Source organism: Argiope bruennichi, chromosome 4 (genome assembly GCF_947563725.1).
Source record: "Argiope bruennichi chromosome 4, qqArgBrue1.1, whole genome shotgun sequence".
Taxonomy (NCBI): domain Eukaryota; kingdom Metazoa; phylum Arthropoda; class Arachnida; order Araneae; family Araneidae; genus Argiope; species Argiope bruennichi.
Genome location: NC_079154.1, coordinates 98,010,893 through 98,037,965, shown reverse-complemented (window position 1 = coordinate 98,037,965; position 27,073 = coordinate 98,010,893). Strand labels below are relative to the sequence as shown.

General features: G+C 28.0%; 1 protein-coding gene across 1 annotated transcript in view; it reads left to right on the top strand.

Annotated features, from left to right (window-relative positions):
* Positions 1 to 27,073, top strand: part of LOC129966173 (endothelial cell-selective adhesion molecule-like) — a 372,715-nt gene that overhangs the window by 191,792 nt on the left and 153,850 nt on the right. Inside the window, exon 2 of the mRNA XM_056080574.1 lies at positions 10,396 to 10,517. Coding sequence (XP_055936549.1) covers positions 10,472 to 10,517 — 46 coding nt within the window. The 5' untranslated portion in view covers positions 10,396 to 10,471. The remainder of the gene's footprint in view (positions 1 to 10,395; positions 10,518 to 27,073) is intronic.

Genomic DNA, 27,073 nt, shown 5'->3' with positions numbered 1-27,073 from the left:
TCAGTACGAACTCGGTTAACTAGCATAATTAATTCCCCAATATTACTCGTATTGCGAAATACATTAAGCAAAACAATTTTTTCCATGGAAATCCATGTAAAAAAATGTTATGTCTTTTACATTACAATTTCAGTAGATAAACAAAATCTATCCATGTAAACAAACAAAAATTCAATCGCGGAACAAAAAGAATATATATATATACATAAGCGTATTCATAATTATATAATTTATTATTTATAATTCATGTTTTTTATAAGAAAGTTGTCTAAAGACATTTTTCTTTGGCTAAGCTTCAATATTCGGTCGAAAATATGATGTAGCATTGTGGTTAAATGCATTTGCAGCGTGCATAGCTACTTTTTATCAGGATGATGTTTCTCAGCGTACGATGCAGTAATTTCCTATGGTTTCAGCATCTCCCTTATTTTATTAGAAATATGCTATTTTGTTCTATTTCTTCTTCTTTTGACGAAATCCTTTTCTTTTAACACAGCATAGTTCGGTAATTTTGCTATGTCTTCTGCAAGTTCACACATGCTATTACGATCCCCTTTAAGCCTTATAATCTTGGCCAAAGACACAATCTCGTCGAAGCACATGCTCAAACTTTGAATTGGCGTTCCATATCGCTTTCCAGCCAAAACATCTGCATAAATACAAAGATTATCTTGAAACAAGCATTTAACACGGAAGAAAACAGGCCAATCTTGCTTGTGACGCCACGTTCCTCTCCTCCACCTGTTTTTTGAAAGATCGTTCGCTAATCTGCACACTTTTCTACATTTCATTTTGATCATTATGGAAATCAATCATTAACAGCGAAGTGCACATTAAGCGAAGTTTGACTGTATAATGTTTGAAAATTTTATCATTTAAAAAAATAATCTGCTATTATTTTTCCATAGAATTTTATATCAAATGAAGTAATTAATATTATAAACGCAATTTGTAAAATAAAAAGAATCCATTATATGAAAAAAAGTGTTTTCAATACACAATTTATAAGAAATGGAAGCAGCAATAATCCTATCTGTTTTCTCAAGTAAAGCGAAAAGAAGTAAGTGATGCAAATTAATTCCATCTCTATTAAAGGAATTAATTATTACAAAAAAAATATTTTACAACTAATTACAAAGCATTCTAATTGATTAAATATTAATACTCTTTCAAAGTTGTGGCTATTTTCTTTCATTCATATCGAAGGTTATTGAAACTTTTCCCACTATAATCACAGTTTTTCAAAGATTTTCATTAAATTGAACTTTTTAAAGTGCTTTTCTGATGAATAACATTTGCAACATCAAATAATATGTTAAATGCTTCAAATATCTTATTATGTAGATATTTGTACTTTATTTTGAATCTGCATTGCTGTACGTATTGAAAAAAGTACCGTTTTAAAACCCAGGTAATTGAATAATCTATAAATTAAATATTTTTTAATTTCACAGTTTTGGAAAAGGGAAATTAAATTATTCTTTTTCATATAGACACATGGATATTGACCACTTTTAAACTTCAAGATCATTTTCTTCACCTCTTTCAAAATTATTTTCATAAAATTATGCATTTTGGATTTTATTTTCATAATTTATTGAATATTGTACAGTGTGAATATTTTATCTTTTTCGTTCATCAAATGTTTAATTAGATTAGATTGCATTATTAGATTACATCAAATATTTAATGTATTGATCTAATCTATTATAATGGCATCACACTAAAATTTCTTAAACTATATTGTTGAGGTTTTAAATTAACGTTTACCGCATTCATACCCATTGACATACTTAATGTCAATGGGAATGAATTAGACAATCATTTCGATTATAGATTGCTTTTTAAATTTTTTATAGCTATCACGGATTTTCATGCTAAAATTTTAAGCCAAATTTCATTCAACATGATATATACGTTTTCAAGTTGTAATATCTACAAATAAACAGAGGAATAATTAATTTAAGTTAGATTAACGCATTATTTTCCAAAGCAATGCCAGTGCTATTTTGAGGCTGTCTTCGTAATTAAAAAAAAAAAAAAAAAAAAAAAAACTAATCAGATCTAGAGAACCATATCAGAGATGGCGACAACTCTCCGAATTTCACCACAACACCAATGAAGTTAACCTTGATCCAAGCCATCAACTGTAACGGGTACAAGACAAAATGGAAGGTGGTGATTTTGGTGGAATCGTATCTTGAACCTCTATCCTTCCGGTCCAGACGCCGATTTCTTACTAGTAATACCCTAGTAGGTTATCACCGATCATAAACGAAAGGACATACATGTTTCTGTAAGTTTTTTTCTTCGAAATTGGAGTGCGATATAAAATTTTGATGAAAACATTAAATATTAAACTCCATCCTTGTTGGTTGATACATTTTTCAATTACCGTCTTTGCAAATTGAACGATAAAACGATAGAACTGGTCTAATTGCTAAAAAAAACCCTTGATTTCTAAAAGGGGTGTTTAACGTAAAGAGGCTTCAAAATCTAAAAGTAAAAATTTATTACTCATTAAAATACTTTTTCTTCCTTTATATTAAATGCTAGAAATAAGAAGAAAAAAAAACTAATGACCTGTTAATGATTGTGAAATGCTATTAACCAAAGCCTTTGGATTTCAGCCTTACAACTTCTGATAAGTATGACTTTAATCAAAGAATGTAATGAATCATATTTAAATACAAATCGAGATATCATAATGTCTGTTCAAAAATTGTTACTTCACAATATAAGTCATAAATCACTTAGAAACAAAATAACGTCTGGTTACTATTTCGGAAACTGGTGTTCCCTAATGGTATACGCGGCAACTAATGATACTTAATCGCAATGCAACAGAGATCATACAACGATCTTTTGCAATAAATCATATTAGAGTAAGTGCATCACATTTTTCTGGTGTTTATAATCGCCGACGTATTGATCTCTAGGAGCAGGTAAACTTCCATTATGCCAGACGAGGTCTGTTTCGCAAGGACCTAGCTTAACTAATTATTCCTAGCAGCTATCGAATGCGATTTTTCATTAAACCCACGGCGATTACAAAAGAAACTAATTAGCTAATGAATAACGATTCTTATATTTCTAATAAATTAACTGAATTCTTTAGATAAAAACAACGCTTCAATTTTTGCAAAACCGGGAAATGATACTTAAAATGCAATATTATTAGAAAAATATAGACAATAGGAGTTAATGATTTTGAAATACTTAATTTAATATGTGGTATAAAATGTAAAATAAGTTGATAATAACCCAAATAAAATAAGCTTTCTCCTCTATCAATTTTTTTTTTACAAAACTAACGATATTTAAAAAGAAATATTATCAAAAATATATACTATATATGAATTAATGAGTTAACTTCAGAAATTTTAATTTTAAATGTGATATAAAAATGTAAAAAAAAATATGTTGGTAATAAATCCAAAGAAAATAATTTTCTTCCAATTTGAGAGAAAACAATTTTATATCAGTGTAAAAGTTTATTTTTTATTAATGAAATTTTTAATATTTTTAATGAAATCTGACTGTTATACAAATGCATAAAACAATTTTTTTCATATTAGCTTTTGTATTTTTGTCACATAGTGAAATATATCAGTAGTCTAATGAATTAAGATGAGATAATTAAAAGCAGGATAATGTTACTTAACTTTGTTCTGACTGAACTATCAACCGAAAATTCTCAAAAGCACTAACAGTAACTCTTATAAGTGGGAACTATTAGAGACTTTACTATTAGAGAAATATTAAGTTTACTTCTGAAAGATTTCCATGATTCTAATCACCCCTCAAAGCAAAGAGTTAAGGTAGATTTCTACTTTATCTACCTGTCTGGTAGATCACTTTAATCGAAAGAAAGTACAGAAATGACATGGTGGCAAAATTGCGGGTGCTTGCTTCGATGGCTGCGTGTCCGAATTTCATTTCCGTTGAAGAACTACTATATGGATAAGTATGTGCTTGGAATTCTTCTGGTTCAAATTTCAGATGAACTGAATACCTCCGTGCGGATATCTGTCGAAGTATTCCCTCAAGAGAACCCCTAATGCAGTAAGTTTACTTGTTTTGAATAATCTCCATGATTTCAAAATCCCCTTAAAAGTTATCTAATTTATCAACTTGGCTAGAGATTTCGAGTTATTTTCAAATAATAATAATAATACTGAAATAGCCTGGAGATCAAGTCGTGTCTCTCGAATCAGAAGTTTCCATGTCCGAATCTGTCTTCCAATAAAGAACTAACATGGAAACAAGCCTAGATGTCCTTGAAATCCTTCTAGGTCAAATATCCCCCCGATGGTGTCGCATCGTAGTTGAAAAGAGAGCGCAGACTTCATATTCCTAGTTTATAAACTTACTTAGAGATTCCGTGTCATTTTAACTAAAAGATATTACCGAAATGGTGTGGTGTTAAAGTTTTTTTCGAAAATCGAAGATTTTCTCGTCCTTGTTCGAATCTTTCCCTTGAAGAACTGACATGGAAATAAGCCAAGATGTGCTTGAAATCCTTCTAGGTCAAATGTCCTCCTGATAGCTTGACGTGATAGTTTAAAGAAGACTCTGATATCATCCTTGTCATACGACTTTATGACAAATATGATATCTTGTCTGTCCCACAGTAGTACTTGTGTCGCTTCAAAAAGGAACATAAATATAACTAGAGGAACACAAAAGACTAGATGTTTTATTTCCATGAGGAGTGTTTCCTCTCACAAGAGCTAATGTTTTCAATATGAATAATTTATTTCCATTTGAAATGACATTTAAGCAGCATTTTTGTATTAACTGAATTAATTCATCTCCTTAAAAGTGATATCTTTAAAGAAAAAATCCAAATTGCCATAACTATTAAGCGACTAAAGTTGCAAGAGATCATAAATGTGATATCGGCCATATTAGTGAGACGATTGGTTCTTTTTCAATAGATAACGAAATAAGCGTTTCAAGATATTATTGATCTTTTTTTATTAATTTGTAAAACAAATCACCTTAATATACATTTCTAGCATAATCGGATCCATCATTTCAAATATTTAAGTTTCGAAGCTCGAGGATCTGAAATTTAATCAGTTATAAAGATACAAATTTTTAAAATTCATTTTTATGAATATAACTGTAAGAAAAAAACATTGAATACCTTTTTACATTCAGTTTGGACAATATTGAAAATAAAAAAGTTTTCGTGCAGAAATATTTTCATAAAATATTATTACTTTTGTAAAAACATTTCTTATTATAATGTTTCAGGAAAATATAGCTGTGCATTTCATATATTGCAAAGCATGTTAACAACTGAAAAAAATCTTTTTGCGAATTTGTATATATATCTTGCATGTTTATTTACTCATAAAATGTTGGTATTTATTTTGATTTTCATCGTCTCATTTAAAATAACATATTTTTTGAAATATTAACATTTTCATACAATAAGCTGTCGGGGAAACATGATATAACACACAAAAATTGTCTGTCTAGACATAATATTCATCTACTATTCCATCCAAAGAATGGTTACAGTGGCAAAAATATACCCGAAAAAAAAAACTAATAATAAAATGGCATGGAAACCACGAACTTTTGAAGTTAGAAAAATCACTGCAACTCCCATTTTTCCTGCATCACAACTGCAGAAAAAACTTCAACAGCATTCTAGATTGTAAGAATCACACGGTACTCTTTATAGCTGCAACATAAAAAAAAAAAGATAAAGATTTTTCCTTCATGGGATTGTACCTTTAACATCGGTTGTAAAACTGCCATAGTGTTAAGCTCGACGGCGGCGAATCTAAACCTGTGAAGCAAAGTTACCGAAAGCTGAAAAATGTATATTTAGTTTACGGAGCATGTGCGACACAGATGGAGAAGAAAAATATAGGTAGTAATCTTTTTTTTTCCTTTTTTTTGCTACATTTTTTGGCAAGTATTTTTGTAGACATAAATTCGATAAAAATTGTCAAAGAAGAATTGCTTTGGGCCTGAGCGCTCAGATATCTCCAAAAAAAAATCATGTAGTTATAGGTTGGATACAAGCTTATTTCTGATCTAAAGAATAATGTTAACATTGTGTGTTTGTAGTATCAGAGAAATATATCGGAATGAATTTTGAAAAAAAAATTTACATAAATTAAAATCTCGAAATAGCTTAGACCCCATAATTTGTTATCCTTATTTAAATACACTCCCTAGAAATATGTATGCTTATTTTAATTACATATGTATTGTTTCAAAATAAGAATATATTGCTACTCAACATCCTCCACTAAATCCACAAAGTCAACTGCCTCGCTTGTAGTGGATGTATGGTGTAACACAATCAACAGGCCTCAATTGAAAGCAAAGACCTTTATTAACAATTAGAAAGGAATATACGGACGACAAAACACAACCAAGACGTACACATGCAATATACAGCAGCACTCTTACAACAAACAGTAGCCCACAAGTAGTAGTCAGTAGTAATAACAATCACAGTACACAAAGCGTCCAGACAGAATTCAGCAGGAGGAGCGAATCTTCTTAATTACACTCTACGGTCTCTCCAAACGCCTGCAATTCTGCGCGGTATCTTTGCCTGTATCCAACTGCCGACTCACGACTGGCTACTCGACACACGACTCGATGCTGCTTCTATAATAATCATCAGGATTCGCACACAGCTCAATTTACCAAACATCTCAGCACCACACGGCGCTTGCGCTTCGCTGGACTCATACAACTATTTGCTGTTGACTCGCTATGCGAGTCTAAACCTCTCTGCTCTAAAGACCTCTAGGCTCTAAACACAGCTGCCTTCGACTTGGATTACTGGCCTTTTATAGTTCCCGGAGCAGGACAGCGATGATTCTGGAACAATCAAGTATATCTCAGCTTCTATTAGCTCCATCGCCAAAATTCTTAAAGATTCCAATATTATCTATTTTATCTCCAAAATCATCGCCAAGTTTATCTCCAAGCTTCGAGATCACTGATTCGGCATCCGATCAGTATCATGCAGATGTATCATCAGTATCATCAGGATGCAAAATTTGTAACAATATATTTGAATTTTTTTGAGAGAAAATTTGGGATTTATGATTGCTTAGTAGTTATGAGTAATAATTAGAATCCAAAATTGAAATACTGCTTCAGACCACTAATTATTCTTCTAAAGCAATGGTCATATCATTTTGTAGCAAAAATAGTTTTAGTTAAAAATTTCCACTACAAAGGTAAAATAAGTAACTACTGTTAAAAAAAAGCGAGATTAATTCGATTTTTATTTTTCCATTTTTTTCAATAAATGTTATCATTCATTATTTGAGAATTATTTTCAGTGAGGTACTAATTTATTAAAATTTCCATCTCTACTAATTTAATTATCGGAAATATGTCATTTTATCTCTCCAGTGAAAAAGGAAAGTCCGTATTTGAATAAATGGATGTACTTCTAAATTAAATATTTAAACTCACTATCGCCCTACTAGAGTTCCGAGCTAATTTTCATTACTGTTTCTTTTTATTCTAAAAGTGAAGAACTGTGAAAAAAAGTGAAAAATTTCTGACGATATGGCATGTTGCCAAATTAAGAGTATTTTCTCACCATTAAAACAAAATAAAACAATTACTAATTGATTCTGTCAGCAACAGCAAATTATGTTCTTTATTTTTACTTAATCTTTATTAAAATTATCTCTCTGAGATTTCCGTGTTAAGTGTGTCCATTTAAAGATCATCAGCACAACAGGATAAGTCGAGAAATAAATTGATTGTAAGAAACAATTTATTTCTTAATATTTTATCTCATTACTTATTTTTTACTGAAAATGAAGTAGAAAAAGAAATAGGAGAATTAATGGATGAAGAATTTATTTTGATTAAATTATTCTTAGTATTTATTTGAATTTTTTATGCGCTCCTTTTAAATACTCCTAAAAGATGCTAATTCAATAGTTATTATTAAATTATTATTTTTTTGACTATCCTGCATGTTTTAAACGCGAAATTTTTGTATTAAATATTAAAAAAAATATTGTAAATTTTCTTAACTACCAAACAGTAAATGAGTGATTCACAGTTAAATTATAAAAGAAATCTTTTTATGTCTCGTGAGATAACTAAAAGGTATTGGCCGTTGGTTTTCATTTCATAAAAACATTATTTTCAATAAAATATAATTAAATATTAAACCTTAATTATGCTCTACAAAAATTCACATTGATATCATTTTGAAAGAATTTTTAAATTTCTTTTGCTTCTTCATTTAGAGAGTTTATGGAATATTTCAATTTTTGCAATATAAATTCTTTTCAATAATAATTTTAATCATATTTTAAAATTAATAATTACATTATTCAAAATCATAAATACAATAGTGCTACTTAATTACATTTAAAAGCGAAATAATAAATTATTCCAATTAATTTCCAAACTTTATAACTACATAGTGGACATTTGTAGGAAGAAATCTAACGTTTAACGTTAACAAAATTTTAAACAAAAATGTAAGTTAGAAGAATGCGAAAAATTTTAAAATATTATTTGAATACAGAATAAAGCTTATTAGCGAAAGCATAATCTTCACACCGAACTACGAATTTATTAAATTTTATTGATTTCTTAATAATATAATAATGGTTATATTTCTTAATAATTATACCAAGTATTCCCTCGATTGATGTTTATGGTAATATTATGCTGTACGTTAAAACATAAGTTGATAGATAAAATTTTAATGTATTCATAAATAAAGAGCATGAGGTGTTTCAGATATATAAAATAAATTTTTATGTAAACATATTCTATTTTGAACACCAAACCGAATTCATCGATGGAATTCACTTTTCGATATAGTTATTTTGAAATTGAATCTGTTTATTTATTGATTTATATTGATAGGAATATCGATGAATGGATGATCCACTTAATGAACAATCATCAAAAGTTTAATAAAAACATAACATGATTTGTTTCTGACGTCTTTTTAAATGAATGTACTAAATGTCTGACATTAAAAAGATACTAACTCTTTTTTAAAGGAATATCTTCCTTGATATATCTTAGAAAAGAATAGTAGTATCATAAAATTTTATTTTAATAACTTTTTAAATAAACTTACATGTAGTTATAATCCAAGATATTTAAACAATAATTGAAACTTCGTAAATTGAAAATCGGATTCGTATGAATTTAAAATTTAGGAAATATTTGTTAAGTCTATTTTAATTTTAAACCCAAACAATTTTGATTCTGAGTTGGTGTATCAACTTTATTATAAGTTTTTAATAAATATTTCTACTTTACTTGTTTGTGGAAGAAATATTTATTTAAATGCAATAAAAATTGCCTTTTTATTCAGATATATTTAAAGTATTCTTTAAAATTATTGGAGTATGATACTGTGAATGATAAAATGTCTATGCTGAATGATTCTATCAGCTTTATACTTTAAATCATGCAATTACTGAGGTGATGAACTCGAAAGTTGCCAAGTTCTGGCACTCAAAACAATAATTTAAACAGCCTTAACTGTGTTTAATCTAATGCTAAATTTCGCAAATTCTTGGTTCTAAAAATGCAAATTTGATAACATTTTCAAACATTTCCAATCTGAAATCTATTAAAGGATAATATCCAAAGTTAATAAAAAATATTGATATATGGTTTGATTATAAAGTAAATTTTGACCTTAACAATTCTGGGCTGTAACACAAGTATAGTGCTGGAAAATCTTATTTGATTTTATTAAATTAGCATTCATTTATTAAAATCCGATTTTGGAGCAGAATCATAGGGGGAAAATTAGTATTAGTGCTGAGTTTCGATGGCATCTTACAACTCTCTTTTTTTTATTCGATTTTAGCAATTTTAAATCCATCAGCAATGGTACACCGATTTTATCCATACGAGACTATTGGTAAGTATTTATACTAATGAAAAAATTCTGGAATATTTCTAAGGTATAAATTTCTTCAGCTGACATAATTGCTTATTTCTTCTATAAGAGACTGTTCACCAGTCACTCAATCCAAAAAACCAATTATGGCTAACGTTTTTCTCTTCTCACTGATACTTTAAAATTTAAAATGAAGCCTTCGCCCCTGGCTATGTGATACAATATTCTATATTTGTGATTTTAGAAAATATAACACTTTCATAATTATATTAACATTTATTCGTTTGAAACTATTTATGTATTATACAGCGAAAAGGAGATTCTAAGATATGATAAACATGTTTCAGATAATATAAAAACTCATTCTCAGAATTAATAATTTTTATTCGTATGAAAATGTTGGAAATCATATTTTCAATTTAATGAAAGTAAATAATTTAATAGCCAGTAAAACGTTTACTTAAGCAAAATATTTAATTCTTTCCTTAACATATCTAATTTTTTTTCAGATTGTATGAAACGATGCGTCTGAATCATCTCATCACATGATATAATAAAGAGATCAATATTGGAGTGATTGAAACAATGCTGAACAATGTTGTTTCATTATTGGTCATCTTCTTCATGCAAGGTAAGCAAATTCTAAAGAAAAAAAAAAAACAAAATAATAATTTTATCTTATTTTTTTAAAACAGAATATCTAAAAATGCAATGTTGAAATTATTGAGTTCAAGAGAATAAGTTAATTAAGTTTTCTTCTCATGGATTTAAAGCAGAGAATTATAGGCTGAGGATATGCTATTAATAAATAAATACCTAAAGTTTTTTTTTTCAATTAACATTAGTCCAGTTCGTTATAAATTGCACAAACACGTGCAAGGAATTTAATAACGTAAAAAAAAATATAAGATCATATAACCATCTCCTATAATTTTGTATTGAAACAATAAAAGATAAGAAAAGAAATAAAAATTCATAGAAATGCTGATTGTTAAATGCATAAATTAATTGTAAAATGCTGATTGTAAAATAAATAAATAAATAAATTTCAAATTTAAAAAAAAAAAAAAATGATATTATGGGATGCATTTAACAATCAGCATTTCTATGAATTTTTATTTCTTTTCTTATCTTTTATTGTTTTATATATTCTTATACTTCCTTTTAAAACCTATTGGCGATAAAATTCATGAGGCATACAGTCTTTTCTTTTTTCAAAAAATGTATTTCATAAAATTGAATAATTTAATTATATTTTATACTTTAAAAGCAATTATTTTATTCTTTACGCATAAAAAGGAAAAATAACGCAATGTACTAAACACTATGCGTGTACGAGCAATGCGCATATAACGTATTAAATAAAAATGAAAAAAAAAATGTTTATTATCAAATTCTCTTCTTTTAAGCAGCATTTCTTATTTTTTAAATTGTGAATTATTCTTGGACAAGAGTGTATGCCTTTTTTTCTAGATCTATCACAGAAATTACTAGCGTGTTATATATCATTATACATTGGTAATTTTCGAATTCTAACAATTGCATATTCAATGTTCTACATGCTTTCCTGGAAATATGAATTTACATGGAAAAGAAAAAATAAAATATAAACCTCGAAGCGTGATCCGACATTTAATTAGACTCAATAATTGAATAAATGATCATAAATATTAAAAAAATCAAGCGCAATCATCAGAGAAATATTCAATGGTAGCTACTGCCTTTTCTTTCGTCTCAATACTTTATTATGAGTGAATAAAAGTAGCACTACGGAAACAGTACACATATACTCTTTTTATACTAAAATTATATAAAAAACTATCTGCAAGTTGCGCATCATTATATAGCTGTTATAATTACTTATTCAATGCTCCAAATAAATTTCAGATTATTACAATCTTTTGCGTGAAAAAGAAATAGCTATTACAAGAATAATCACGATTCGCTACCGGACATTTAACCCGCCCCGGCCATTGCATAAATATTGGTAACTATATTAAATTATGGGTAGTCATCACAGAATAGTCTACTAATGGCTTTGATAGTATTTGACATCTATATAAGATCCATTATTAACAAGTAAAAGTCATTATTTGAAATTGAATTGAGATGTAATCTGCACACATTGGTAGATATTTTAATTTTTGTTTTATTATGAAATATCATTAGAAGCATCCGCTCTACTTTACTACTACTACTAAAATAAGGAATTAATGATGAAAAGTTTGCGATTTTTAGAAATGCATGCGTGATAGTGACATTTCTCGTAAGAAGAATCAATCGTATTTATATTCTCAATTAACTTAAAGCAGATACTAAGATACTATAGTAGAAGATATTATTATTAGTATTAAATTTAATAACACAAGAAAGAATTGTGTCACACGAGAAGGTGACGAAACTATATATATATATATATAACTATCCTTACATTTAATGCTGGTTAAAACTGTGTGGTAAAACCTTTTAAACAACATTTGATGTCATATCTATCTATCTTTTATCATATTAAAGAAAACTTTAATTCTATGATTCGATTTATTTAATATACGGATGAGTCATGAAAATATTTGTTTGCCTCGGTGATTGGTTGAGTTTTGTAATTAATAATATTACAAAAAAAATAAATTTTAGAGACCAAATACGTAGAAATATAGGATGGGCGGAAAGAAATATTTCCTAAGGGATAAAATGAAAATTTTCTAATGTGAAGGTTGAAGATCTCATGTTATGTTAAACAAACTGATCTTTGGTAACCTTTACATTAGAAATTTTTCAGAAGATCAGTTTGTTTAACATAACATAAGATCTTTTGCAAATAGTATGCATCTGTCTTGTTTCAAACTAGCAATTTCACATACTTGCATTTTTTTTCTGAAAATGTACAACATATTACCAGAAATTGAAAATTTAATTTTAAAAGTATTTTATACATACATTTGAATTTCACAGTCATAGAAGCCTTTAAGCGATCAGATCAGTAGTTTAAAGTATTTATAGTGGTTATGAATTTTTTAAAAATTCTTTAAAATGAAAATCATTGTGAATGAATTTATAATAGAAATATATTTAATTATAGAAGTGTTATACCTATTAATTTATTTATTTGATCGATTCAGCTTACTAAAATTCAGTTAATTTTATAAAAAATTATTTATGATTTATATACTAATTAAGTATTAAGTATTATGATTACTATTTAAGTATTATCTAAAGACAAAATGAAGCTGCGAATTCATTTAAGCACTGAATTTTACAGACGCAAATCAAGTCTTAATAAAATGTTTCAAATAATTAATAAATTTATGAAAATGTATAAAAGAAACAGCCATTTTTTCCATAAGACGATTTGCTTTTTTATTTTCTCATTAACATTAGTTTCTTTGTTACTCCAATTTTAATGCATATTGTAGAGGGACGAGACTCATCATGAGGTAAATGAAAATAATAGATGAGTTTCAGGAAAAGTTATTTAATTATTTTCTAAGTTCCACATTTCACAAGACAAAACAAACACGAACACGAACATACACAACATTCCCTAAGAATACCATTTAATAATGACCTCCAAGAAGCAACAGGGAAAATATAATATAAAGTTAATAGTAACGCCATCTGTTGTATCAAAAGACAAGCTAGTAAGGCTATGTAAATGCTATAATATATAATTTTTTTGCATTTCTTTCATCATAAAGAAGCATCAACACCAGAAATTCTCACTATCAGAAGCAAATTTTTAAGTATCAAACTTTTACAGCTGCCATTTGTAAGGAATTTTTTTTCATAAAATTGGCAGGCAATATTGTTTTTTCATCTTTTAAATTAAACCTTCTCTAAAAATTCTAATTTGAAGAAAAGCATTTTATTTCAAGAGAGGTGTTATTTCTCCCTTGTATAAAACTTAAGCACTTCGTTTCTGGCCTGCTACTTTAAAGTGTAAATATTTTATCGATACAAACTGCCCACGGCACGCGAAAGATGGAAGGGGGGGAAAAAAACCTTTTAATATCAACATCTCTTTGCCGTAGGGGAAAATTCTAGAAGCAAAAAAAAATACAGTTTTTCAACTTCATGTATTCGCGATACGTCTATGTTCTGGATCTCATTTTTGATGTGTTTTTTTTCTATGATAGGGAGAGAAAAAAACGATAAGAATTCTTTTGTGCTTCTCTTTTGCATTATAATTCAATTTGTTTTCCGTTTGAAGTCTACACTTCTCTCTCATGACTTTGGCTGGTAACTGGATTGCATGAAAATACAGAGTTTGTAAACGAAGGTGCAGGAGGCGCGAAAATCAATTTCGGAGGGAAAAGCAACGATTGCATTAGTATTATGAAAAACAAACAAACAAACAAAAATGCCATTCAGTCATTTACATTTCTCTTTTCTATGAAGAAAAAATATATTTAAAAATAATTATTTTGCATAAAAATCACGCAAGCAAATTTCTTTAAATTTGCATTTATTTATTTTTTATCCTTCATTTCAATATTTGCATAAATATATTTGAGAAAATGAAACAAATCGTTTTAATATTTGTCTTTGATGAATTCACAAATAAAAACAATTCCTTTTTGGAATTTTCTGAATAAAGATTTATTTACGTTGGCATTGATTAAAAATGATATGTAGTAGTTGCATTACTCCATCTTCTCTTTTAGATAATACATGACGATGTCTGATTAGGTACGCATTGCCGTTGTAATTAAAATGAGAAGAGATGCTGTTCTGTTAAGGTGCGCGCGTTTATGTCTTGCGTTGTCTTCGTGTTTTGTGTGGAATGCGATCGTTAAAGAAATGTTCTCAAAAACATGGAGCCTCTAGCTTCCACTGCATAGATCATAATGATCTTCATTCCACCCCAGATATTATTAAGCTCGATAGTTTATTAAAATAAATTTATTTTAATTGAAAAATCACAATACATTGCAAGAACTTGGAACTACATAATTTGATATAAATAAAAATTAACAATTTAGCTATTGACACAGTAACCAATCATTTTAAGGTTCAACTTAGAATAATTTGCAAATAATATATTGTAACATTTTTATAGTATCTATTGTTTATATTTCAGATTGCTCAATGTATCTTGGCATATCAATTTTATAATTTATTTTTGGTATACACTTTTACTGTTATTGTAGTGAATTCTGATTATAGTGTAGTTGCATTGGCATAAATTCACTGCATTGATTTCTATTTTCTGAAGTAAATTGTGCTTTCTTTATATTTTATATTAATTTGGTTTCATTTTAATTGTTTATTGTGAGAAATTTTGTTATTTACGTTTGTCTGATAAATGGTCTGAAGACCTTTCTGATAGATAATCTTTCCATTATAATTTTTTTTTCATTAGAATTGCGTTAATGGATACTAAACAGAACATAAATCGATCTAAAAATAAACCAATCTAGTAAGTATCACTATAAATTCGTCTAGTGAATGAATGAATGCAAAAATACTGCTATTAATAAAGAACACAGTAGAGGCGCTGTATTCCTTATCTAAAAGGAGATAACTGGACTAATACAATGATGACAACGAAGCAACCAATTTCATTGTAATTAAATTTTGATATAGCATTTGATAAAAATACTTGGAAATGAATATTCAGTAATTGCGATGGTGTATCAAGGACTGGCATTATTTCATACTATTTCATAAAAAAGTGTCATTTAGGATTTTAGTACGAAATTAAAATACCTATGGGATATTTGAGAGGCAAGTATGAGAAAGGCAAGTAAGTGATTTATTAGTTAAATGTGAATCAGACAATTTTATTTAAGTTCGGGTACCTGAAAGTGGTTAGAAAGTAAAAGAGGAAAATTCCTTTTTTAGTTTTAAAAATTTTCTCCATAAGTGATAGAGAAAAATAAATTAAAATCTTTAATGTTTCTTGAGAACTGGTCACCTGACTGTGTCAAGACTAGAAATGGTAGTTTGTTTGCAATCAATTTTATAATTTAGGTTATAATTGGTTAAGTGTGGTTTCTTCTTTAATGGATTTGATTTTATTCGGATTTTATTCTAGTTGCTAATCACTCGGGTATTTGCTTCATCTTTGTACTTTTGGAATTTTACGGTCTTGTTTTAACCAGAAAGTATAATATATCTCTATTTGAGCTGAGGTGCGGCGGAAAACTTTGTTATTATTTTTGATCGAATAATGATGCTCTTCAAATTTTATTTACTTTTAAATTAACTCTTATCGTGGCAAGATTGCTTTTTTGAAGAAAAGCAAAATAAATGTATATCGGTAGCTTCTTTACGCTATAAAAAACATCATAAATAAATTTAAAAAAAATCGTGTAATAAAAATCGTTTAATAAACCTAAGTTAAAAATTATTTTATAGTGGTAGTATATTTTTATAAAGTTGTATGTATGGTATACTATACAAAATGAACATAAGGGTTAAGATTTCCATGCTGAAATTTATAAACTAAAATTTTAGCGCTTATTAAAGGACCTATAGCATTTTAATCATTAACAATTGGAGTCACGCTGCGGGACACGATAGCCTGATGGTAAGGTTTCAGATTTTTGACCCGATCCAACCAAAAAACCGTAATGTAAGAGGCTCTGGTGAAAGCTAAATCCCTTGGGGCCAAATGTTCTGCTGGTGTGGTGGGGAAGTTTGGAGGAGTGGTTAAAAATCACGAGGTTCGTCTCAAAATAGCTATAGTGTTGCTTTAAAACGAGAAGTTAATATAACCGAACTGAGCTAGAGTGACTTTGCCTCTAAATAATACAGTTTGATATTTGGCTGGCTTCCTGGGACTAGATTCTAGGGTTTACCCTGATCCTTTGTTTGACTAATAATATTCTATTTTAAGTCTTTTGATATAAAATTATATTGACTTTAAATCGATTTTTGCTGATGATTTTGATAGAAAAGGTTGCAAACGCTAAATTTAACGTTTTCTCTAATTGAGTAAAATTGAGTGTCTTAATTGTGTAAAATTCCTTTTGAATTTTGGCTTGTTGATACATTTGTCTCACTATTTAAGTTGGCTATTTGGCTCGGTTTGGAAGGTTTTATAATTGAATTTTTGTATTTTGTATATTAATAAAAAGATATGCATTTTCCAGACCCGCAAATACATTTTAAACTTCTTTTTTTAAAATTACTCTAATTTAGAATAAAATAAATTATATATAGTAAATAGTTTATTTATGTTCTTTTTAATCTGTATGTTTTTATATTGAAGCCAATCTTAATCTTTGTTCTTTTTTTTCTACCAACAACTTTTGGCAATCTCCGCTAGAATTATTGGCTATATTTAATTTCAGTTTAATTCACGTGATTATATTTAATTTTGCTTTGACGTAATTTCATCGCCATGATATCGTCAAATTGTCAGATATTGAAATCACGTTATATCAACAGTTTTGCATTTACTCTTCTCATTATGTATAGGAACTTCACTATTGACGGTAAGTCCTAGAACATCATAACGCTATTTAAAACGTAAATGTACGGCTCATCCAGCAGTCACGGTGCTAATTATGTAAATTTACTTTTTATTTGCCTTGTAAAATACACAAATATTAAATAGGATCATTTTTCTTGAGTTTCCAACAATGGAAAAAATGCCAGTGTTGTGATTATTCAGAGACTTTTTTTCGATTAAAACTATATGCGTTTCTCTCATGTTTCAAAAAATTATCTTTTGCGTCATGATAAAACAGCGGTATATGCAGTTTATATATTTATAATGAGAGCATAAAATGAAAAACGTTACAATAGCTTCTTAGAATTAAGTTAAAACTAAAATAAAACTTTAAAACAAGGAAAAAAATAGATTCAAAGAACTAAAATATGATCTTAAAAGAAAGTAACAAAAAGAAAACGTTAGTTAACAAAGAAAACATTGCTATCCTATCTTAATTTTATTACGTAATTGATTTTAATTTTCTTTCTTCCCTAGATAGCAATTATAAGAAACATCGACTACCTTAAGACAAAAACAATGAAAGAGAAAATAAGTAGATCGTCTAATGTAAAGAAATTATTTTCAGACAAAAAACATGTATAAAAAATGTAATCATGTATAAAGTTTTAATTAAGAAATGCATTATGTAATGTTATGTTAATGTTCTAATTAATTCAGTATTTTTCAAAAATACCGAATTTACTCTACTAACATAATATTTCTGCAAATATTTAAGGCAATAGCGTTAAAAAAATGGCCATGAAATAATATTGTATAACCCCATTTCATTCGTTTTTATATCAAAAAATTCCTAAATTAAATGCTATAAGCTTCTCCGAGCAAAATCATTAAAATGTTTCATTAAGGATAATAAATAAATATCTTAAAAGAGAATAGCATAAAAGCTATTTTTAGAAAAGTAATTAGCTTTATTATACTCTTTTATATGAACTAAGTTGTGATTTTTTATTTACATGATAGTGCATATTTTTACTTTGATTTTTACTCGGATTTTAATCAGGAAGTTAAGTTTTAATTGTGCATCAGGAGGGTGCAATCATATATAAAACCAGTTGGAATTGTCTCCCCAAATTTTCTCGCATACTCTCGAATAAAAGTGTTTTCCCAGAAAATGCCCTTCTTGGAACTGTCTCATAAAAGTTAGAAAATATGATCCTTTGAGGTGAATATAGACTTTTTTCTGGATCTTTCACGTCATCCTTTATGAGTTCTAATTTTTTGACGATTACAATAAGTTCCCTTTAGTATATATACGGGAAATTGAAAAAAAGATTTAAAATCGTTAAAACAACTCTGTTTTAATATATGTCACAAAATGATGTTTAAAAATATTTTAAGACAGTTGTTAAGACAGTCATGGATTTAATGTCATATGTATGATATTTAATTGTAACTAATCACAATAAATATTTCCAATGAGTCTATAACTTTTAAATTTTGTCCAATTTAAAAAATAATTACTAAAATTTTACTTAATTTTCTGTCTAGATGTTGTTGACAATTTAGTAAATTATAAAATGAATTATTATTAAAATTACCGAGAGCTGTTTGAAAATATTATTATTGCTATTGTTCTTTTTTTTATTATTATTATTCTATAAGAGAGAAGGAAAGATTAAATAACTTTCTGACAAGGTCCTTCCATTTTGATAAATAATTTCATATTGTATGTATATTTTTAATTTTTATTAAAATCATTTTCAATTTTTCTGAATCCAGTGTATATAGTATACACACACACACACGCACACACACACACACACACACACACACACACACACACACACACACACACACACATATATATATATATATATATATATATATATATATATATATATATATATAATATAAAGGTTTTATGATTTTATTTTGAACACTAGCTTTTATCATTTACTAGTAAGCTGATGAAAAATAAGGATAAGTGGATGTATTATTAGCTCTATATTTCATTTAGGATAAACTTCATAAAAGAAAGCTCTATTTATATCATATATTTAGGACTTAAAACGAGATAGACCTTTTGATATATTAGAAAAAAAATGAAGTCCAGTCGAAAGCAAAAAAACTTGGCGTTGATGCCAAAAAAAAACGTTGATGACTGGCTATTATTGGGCCTGAGATAATATGTGAAAACAATAAAAAAAAATACTTTTAATAAAATATGATAGGTTCTAATAAAAATTAGAAAGTATTGCTAGATCACCCTTAGCTAGAAAATTGCATTGAATTCCCTTATTTTTCTATTTTATATATCGAAAAAAAAAATCGAATTCTTCAAATATTTTCCAATTTGCTATATAACTCTTTTTCACATTTAAGCAAAAACATTGCACATTGAGGCCTTTCATTAAGGATTAACGAGTATTTCTCAGATTTCTCATGTCTTCCATCATCTAACTGCAGCATTATAACATTCAATTTTGATAAGTATACCATAAGTCCTATTATGTCCCATACGCTATTAATTTATTCATTTTATATATTTACAGCTTGCCTATTAACTCTTTAAATAATGAAATGACTTTACTCGCCTTTTAATGATATGAATATTATCGCTTGAAATCCTTCAAACAATCATTATAGGGTAAATTGAATGATTTCAACTATAAGTATAGAGGCGTGTCAACACACACACAAACAATTGCATACTCGGTTCCATGTTGAAAAAGGGAATATTTGGTCCCTAAAAATTCCCAGAATAATATTTTAAAAGTTAATTTACATTCTCCTGTAAACATAAAAACAATAATAGTAAGTACATGAAAACAGTAACACGAAACAGTAAGTATGCTATTAAGCTGTAGGTACTCGAAAGAGTGAACAGTAATTACACGTAAAGCTTTATGTAATACAAGCTGAATGTGTTGTTAATATATGCAAAAAACGATTTCTTGTTTGTTCAAATGAAATGAAATAAATCTCAAATTGATATTTCATGGTAAAGGTCTGGCTCATGTTCATGATAAATTAAATGGAATCAAAATATTATAAGTATTTTTTTACACTTGAGGTAAAAGGTGCAGGATTTATCAAAATTTACTCTTTATTTCGGACGCGGCACTGATGAAATTAGAGGACAGAAGATGTTTGAAGCAATGTGAATCTTATGACTTCATATAACTAAAAATTAATTCATTATAGTTTGATTTTAAAAGAAATCAATTATGGTATATTAACCGTGTGTGAGTAATAAATGTAATCTTTATCTGCACTTATAACAAAGATGAATATGTATTTATATTGGCCGCACCATTTGGCATAGAGCTATATAATTTGGCAGACACAAAATTTGGAGGATGGGAATATGTACCTTGGAGCGTTATTTTGGAAATTTTAGTTAGAATTTTAATTACTTAAAACTAAGTGAAATATTGGAATTCTTAGAGATAACTTTCAAAAATATTAAAGCATAAAATTGTTCTTTTTTATATTATCTTTAATTTAAAAAAATATGATTTCTATAGTACCAAAGTTTTAACCTATAAATTAAATCTCTATTTTTAGGGATTTTTTGAATTATATTTTCCCCAAGATTTATTTCGTACAAAATAAATATAAAATTTTAACTTTCATGAGCACGTTACGGATGTATAGGAAAAATTAGCTTTTATCAAAATACTGCCATCACGTTCATAAAACTCAAATTTAAAGACTAAGCTAATTCTTATTACATAGTTAATCAAGAAAAAGTGTAAGTTTCAGCACTGAGAATTATGAATGTCTGTATGAAATGAAATAAATGTAATATATAATATATTCAAAAACAATAAATGCAAAAAAAGATTTTCTGTGCACTTTCAAAATATCTATATTATTAATTTAATCATCCACTTCTATTGAAAGTCAAATATACTTTAATATATAAAGAATATTTCTCTATTAAGGGTCAAAGGTAAATTTATAAACAATTGGTATGAGGTGCAGGTGGTAATCAAAATAATGGAAACACCTGTGAATAAAAGTGACATTTTTGAATACACTTCGTAAACTTTAAAATATAATGATAGTTACCAGTTTTTTTTATAAATAGTAATGTATATATTCTAGTAGTGTGGTTCAATTTTATTGAAGTTCTGTAATTCATTGATTTTTTTCAAAGATGCCAAATTATAAGAGCCCTTCTATTTGGAGCAAGTGTGTCTGAAGCAACCCGACATTCAGGCATTTCTAGAGAAATGATGTCTAAATTCATGACAACATACACTTAGCAATACAAGCTTGGCAAAGTAAAATAGTGGGCAGGAAGAGAGTCTCTGTGGAAGAAATCGATGGATGTTGAAGCGGATTGTAATGTCTAAAAAGCGGGCAACTGCAGCAAAAGTGACCGCAGAGCTCAATACCCATCTGGATTCTCCAGTGTCAGTGGTTATAATTAGAAGGCATCTTCATAAACAGAACATTTATGGCAGATCAGCATTTCCTAAGCCACTTGTAAGAGATGTTAATGATAAACATTGTCTACAGTGGTGTCACACTCACAAAACCTGGTCGATTGATAAGTGGAAGGAAGTAATATGATCTGACGAATCGTGTTTCACATATTTCCGTACAACAGAACAGGTGCACGTTTGGAAGACCCCTGCACAAGTTTATGATCGTGATTGTCTCCTTCCAACTATCAAGAATGGAGATGGGTCTGTCATGATATGGACAACCACGTCGTAATTTTCTCCTAGACTAATCGTAACCCTGAAAGAAAGGATCACTGGGAAAAGTATAGAGGTTATTTAGCTAACGAGGTCCATTCTATGATGCAAACTTTATTTCTTGCAAGAGATGGATATTTTCAGAATGATAATGCATCTATCATGCAGCGAAACTTGTTCGATCATGGTTTGATGAACACGGGGACGAAGTTAAACATCTGCCTTGGCTCGCACAATCACCCGGCCCTAATATAATTGAATCGTTATGATCTATTTTAGAGCGTTCAGTACTGAATCGATATCCATCACCAGCATCTCTCCCAAAACCTTCACAATATCTCCAGGAAGAATGGTAAAATATTCCTCTAAACACTATTCAACACTTTTATGAATCGATTCTTAGGCGCATCCAAGTTGAATTACATGCTAAAGGCGGTTCTACACCATACTAATAAAGGATTCTTTATAAACCCAAGGTGTTTCCATTATTTTGATAACCACCTCTATATGCTTGTGAAAATGATTTAAATGATGTGAAACTGATATTTTATTCCGTTTGAGTCAATAAATGTTCTGATGAAATATATATTTCAACTTTTACACATATATCCTCTTTCCTGCCTGTCACATTTTTTAAAATCCTCTTACAACTTTTATTTCTTGTAAATAAAGAACGATCCACTATTGCAATTAAAACGGATTGAATTGTAAAAATTTGACTATGCAATAAGTATGAGCGATTTCAGATCTCTTCATAATATACCAATAATATACTAATCAGCCTCCGGAGTTTTTCCAAGGCAGATTGGCTCAAAATAATAAAATTGTTAATTGTCCAAAAATGACAATATTCAGAACTCTAAAATATTGTCATATTTGATCTCAGAAATTTTAAATGCTTAATTATCAAGATTGTTTTACTGAATATGATTGGGATGATCGAAGGAATGTATAAAATTTAGACTTCATAATTGGTTTCAGAAATACATTTATTGCCGAAAACAAACAAACAAAAAAAGATATGCGTGACTTAATGTATTTAAATCATAATGAAAGCAAAATTACGATAGAATTAGAATAATGATAAAAAGAGCTTAAATTAATTATGCGTCGAAACAGTGCACAAAGAGTAACTGAACCGTATTCGAAAATCCTCACAATTAATATTGTTGCCGATTTTTTTAAATTTTATTTCGGTCTATACAAAGCATCGAAATATAAATATCGGTTTTTTCGATAAGGTAATTAAAAACTGTCATAAGAATTATTTAAATTTAACTTAAAGTAATTCAGAAATATGTTCTATCAACTATTTATAGCTCACCCATTATAGTCCCATGCATCAGACAAGTAACCAACTGAAAGGCTGAATTTATTTATCGTCGTTCAATTTCTATAGATATGAAAGAGAAAACGTTTCATGCTATTGGAATTTACACCGATACTGTAGCCCTCTCATTCGCAAGCTGGGAAGAAATAATGACTATTTGTACTGCCGTAAATTCCTGTACAGAAAGAAAAAAAAAGCATTCATGCAATCGGCAGCTAGTTTTATTGCTTCTGTTAAAGTCCTCCGACTTCTGTGGAAATATATTTTCCCGCAAGATTCCGAGGTTTCATCGCTTCACTTGCGAAAAAAAGTAATTTTGTTAAAAGATTTCAGTTCGTGAAAACAGTCGAAGTTCAAACCTGCTGGGATTATACAAGAAGAATGAGGGAATTTGAGGGTTTTTTTCTCTCTTTCAGAGAGAAATTTTCAGATGTACTTGAAAGGTTACTAACAAATTTAATGATTTGTTTTTATAACAACATTTAGTTCATAGGATTTGTATTATGTCCAACCTGGTTAAGCAAAAGATTTAAGCAAAGTTTTTTCAAGATTACTAATTTAATTGCTTAAATTATTTTTAAATATTTTTCTGAGTAATATTTTGACAACTAATGATTTTTCCAACTAATGATCAAAGTGCATTATTGCTGTAGAAGATTAGTGCAATTTGACTTTTATCATCAAAATAACAAACTTTTTACTATTAGCTAGTCATTTAATGTACAATTTCGATTAAATGTCTGTTGCTATTTTTTTCATATTTTTTTAATTGATGATTTTTGTGATCGAAATATATATTAACCCTTTCTAGGGCCGTGGGAAGTATGCTTCCAACCAAATTTATCAATCTTTGTATGAAATTATGTAGATTTGCATAAGTTCTGATAAATTTTTTTAGAAAGACAGAAACTTAGATGCTTCAGTTCTTTATCTTACACAAAATGATATGTCTTGATTTTTTACTTAATTATTAATTAACCAAATTAATTAATTAATCAAATTAAATTTTTCTAATAAACTAAATGAATCCTTTTTCTTATTCTAATTTCAAGCCTAAAAATATATTTACATAATATGACTAGAAAAAAAATGGTCCTTTAAAGGGTTAACTCAAATAATTTCATCATTTAAAATCATAACGGTATTTCCATTTACTAATGAAAATTATTCATATTAAACCGTCTTAAAAATACCTTTAAAGAAAATTTAAGATAAAATTTTAACAATCTGTGATTTATTTTATAACCAAATGAATATTAATTTTGCTTCTTATTTAATACTTGTCTATTAATATCCAGTGTCTGTGATGACACTGGGTATTAATAGAAAAGGTATAAAAGTGATGGCAAGAAATGTTTGCCATTTTCCAGTTTCTTCAGGTATCGAGTTTTGAGCTAAAAGCGTTCGACACTTTAAAAGTTTTATCGGTTCTGAAAAACCTGATTCATTAGTTGCGATGAAATAATAGCCATTTGTACTTCTTGTGAATTCCTGTGAAAGAAAAAGAAAGAAACCCTCTTGAAATCGGTGGCTGGCTTTATTACCCCTATTGAAGCCTTCCGACTGAACTGGATATATATTTCCCCCTATGATCCGAAAGTTTCAACGCTTCACTTGCGAAAAAAAAGTAATTTCGTTAAAAGATTCCCGTTCTTCAAAACGTTAGAGGTTCAAATCTTCCGAGATTACTCAAGAAAAATCGGCAAATTTGAGATTTTTTTTCTTAAAATTTTTTGAAAATATTTGTTGCCAAACTAAGTGGCATTTTCATTTAGGAATATTTTGATGATACTATTTGGAATTGCAGTGGAAAGCTTTAAATTGAAAAATCTAGAATGTTAAGCTTGTTTAAGAATCGTATGTTTTAATCTTACTTAAATGTAGTTAAGAGAGTGATTAATACTAGCAAACAGTCTAGATAAAATATCAGTTCAATCTCTTGAATTGGAATATAACTTGAATTAGAATATATACTATTTGAATTATAGTGAAAATTCTAATGTTTAAAATGCATATATGCTATGTATGTTGGATGTGCAATACAGTTTTCATATCTTATATGCAGTCTTAAAGGAGTTCAAAGAATTTAAATGGGAGAGAGAGGTGTATTTTTTTTAAATCCTCATATCCAAGGCAGGAATTATAGGAAAAAATAAGTTAAATACGAATCAGGAAATGTGTGTTAAAATGCTAGCAATTAGGATAAGTAAACCACAGGCTTGTAGGAATGACATGCGATATTAAAAGAGAGAGAGAAAAAGAAATAACATATATTTTAATGTTTATCTTTCTACAATATTATTACGAAATTGAAAACTATGAATCATTACATTGTGCAAAAAATCCACAATGATCGGTGTAATTCGATATGTTTGATTTCATCTCGAACTATATTTTCGAGAAAATCATACGTCATCAGTTCATATATACTGAAGTGCAATATATTAATTTGCTCTTTAATTGTACAAAAGATGTCCAGACCACAAATATGAGAGATTTAAAATATATTAAAAGAGATTTTAAATTTTTAAAAGAGTTAAAACTGTTTTTATAATCAGTTCGAGTGCTAATCTTTCGATTTTTACTAATACTAATGCTAATATAATGACATCCATTTTTTCATATCTTTTTAGTAGAGAAGAGATTGAATTCGATACGTATTTTGGACTCCTTCCTATATATATATATATATATATATATATATATATATATCCAAAATACGTATCGAATTCAATCTCTTCTCTACTAAAAAGATATGAAAAAATGGATGTCATTATATTAGCATTAGTATTAGTAAAAATCGAAAGATTAGCACTCGAACTGATTATAAAAACAATTTTAACTCTTTTAAAAATTTAAAATCTCTTTTAATATATTTTAAATCTCTCATAATCAAGATCACATACAAATATTATTTATTCGGTTTTTTTGGTTTTCTATTTAAAGTGTTCGCATACATAGAAGCAGATAAATATACAAAATGACTATCATTTGATGCATTTTCTCCAAAATTAGACACTTTTCTGCAATTTTTCCTTCAATACAACATGTTAAAAATCCTATCCTCATTTAGATTGTTGAACTTTTGTGTCATCATTTCAGTCATTCACAACTGTATAAATAAAAATATATATAAAAAGGCTTACTGAAAGATTTATTCAAAATTTGGAGCAGATATAACATATCATTCATAAAACATATGCGAGATTTCATGCATTTGGATATTTTTTTAAAATTATTTTATCCTTAGAGAGATTAATAGCAGATGAGACATACATAATTTCCTAAGATGATTTTTTGTGATTCACGAAGAAATAGAACGTAAAATTTATTCGAATACAAATATATTTTTTCTTTTTAATTTGTAGTTCATGTGCCTATATCCGCAATTATTTTCAGAGTTAATTGGTTTTTGAAACACACACGAATAACTTTATATTTTTAATTATACAATATCAATTTATTCACTATTGTAATTGGAATTTTATTTGCCTTTTTAAAATTAAATAGATATTAAAATATATTTCCAAATTTGACATTTTGACATAACTTTGTTTTCACAAAATTTTCAAATATTAAAAAAGTGAGTATTAAACATGTGCTAATAAATATAATATTATCGATCAGATGAAATTATTATACACAATTGGAGAATTGTTGATAATTTGAAATGATTATAAATAAGTGGAAAATTATTAAAATTACATGGACGAATCTTTACGTAATTCTTATACTTGTGTGTACTACGT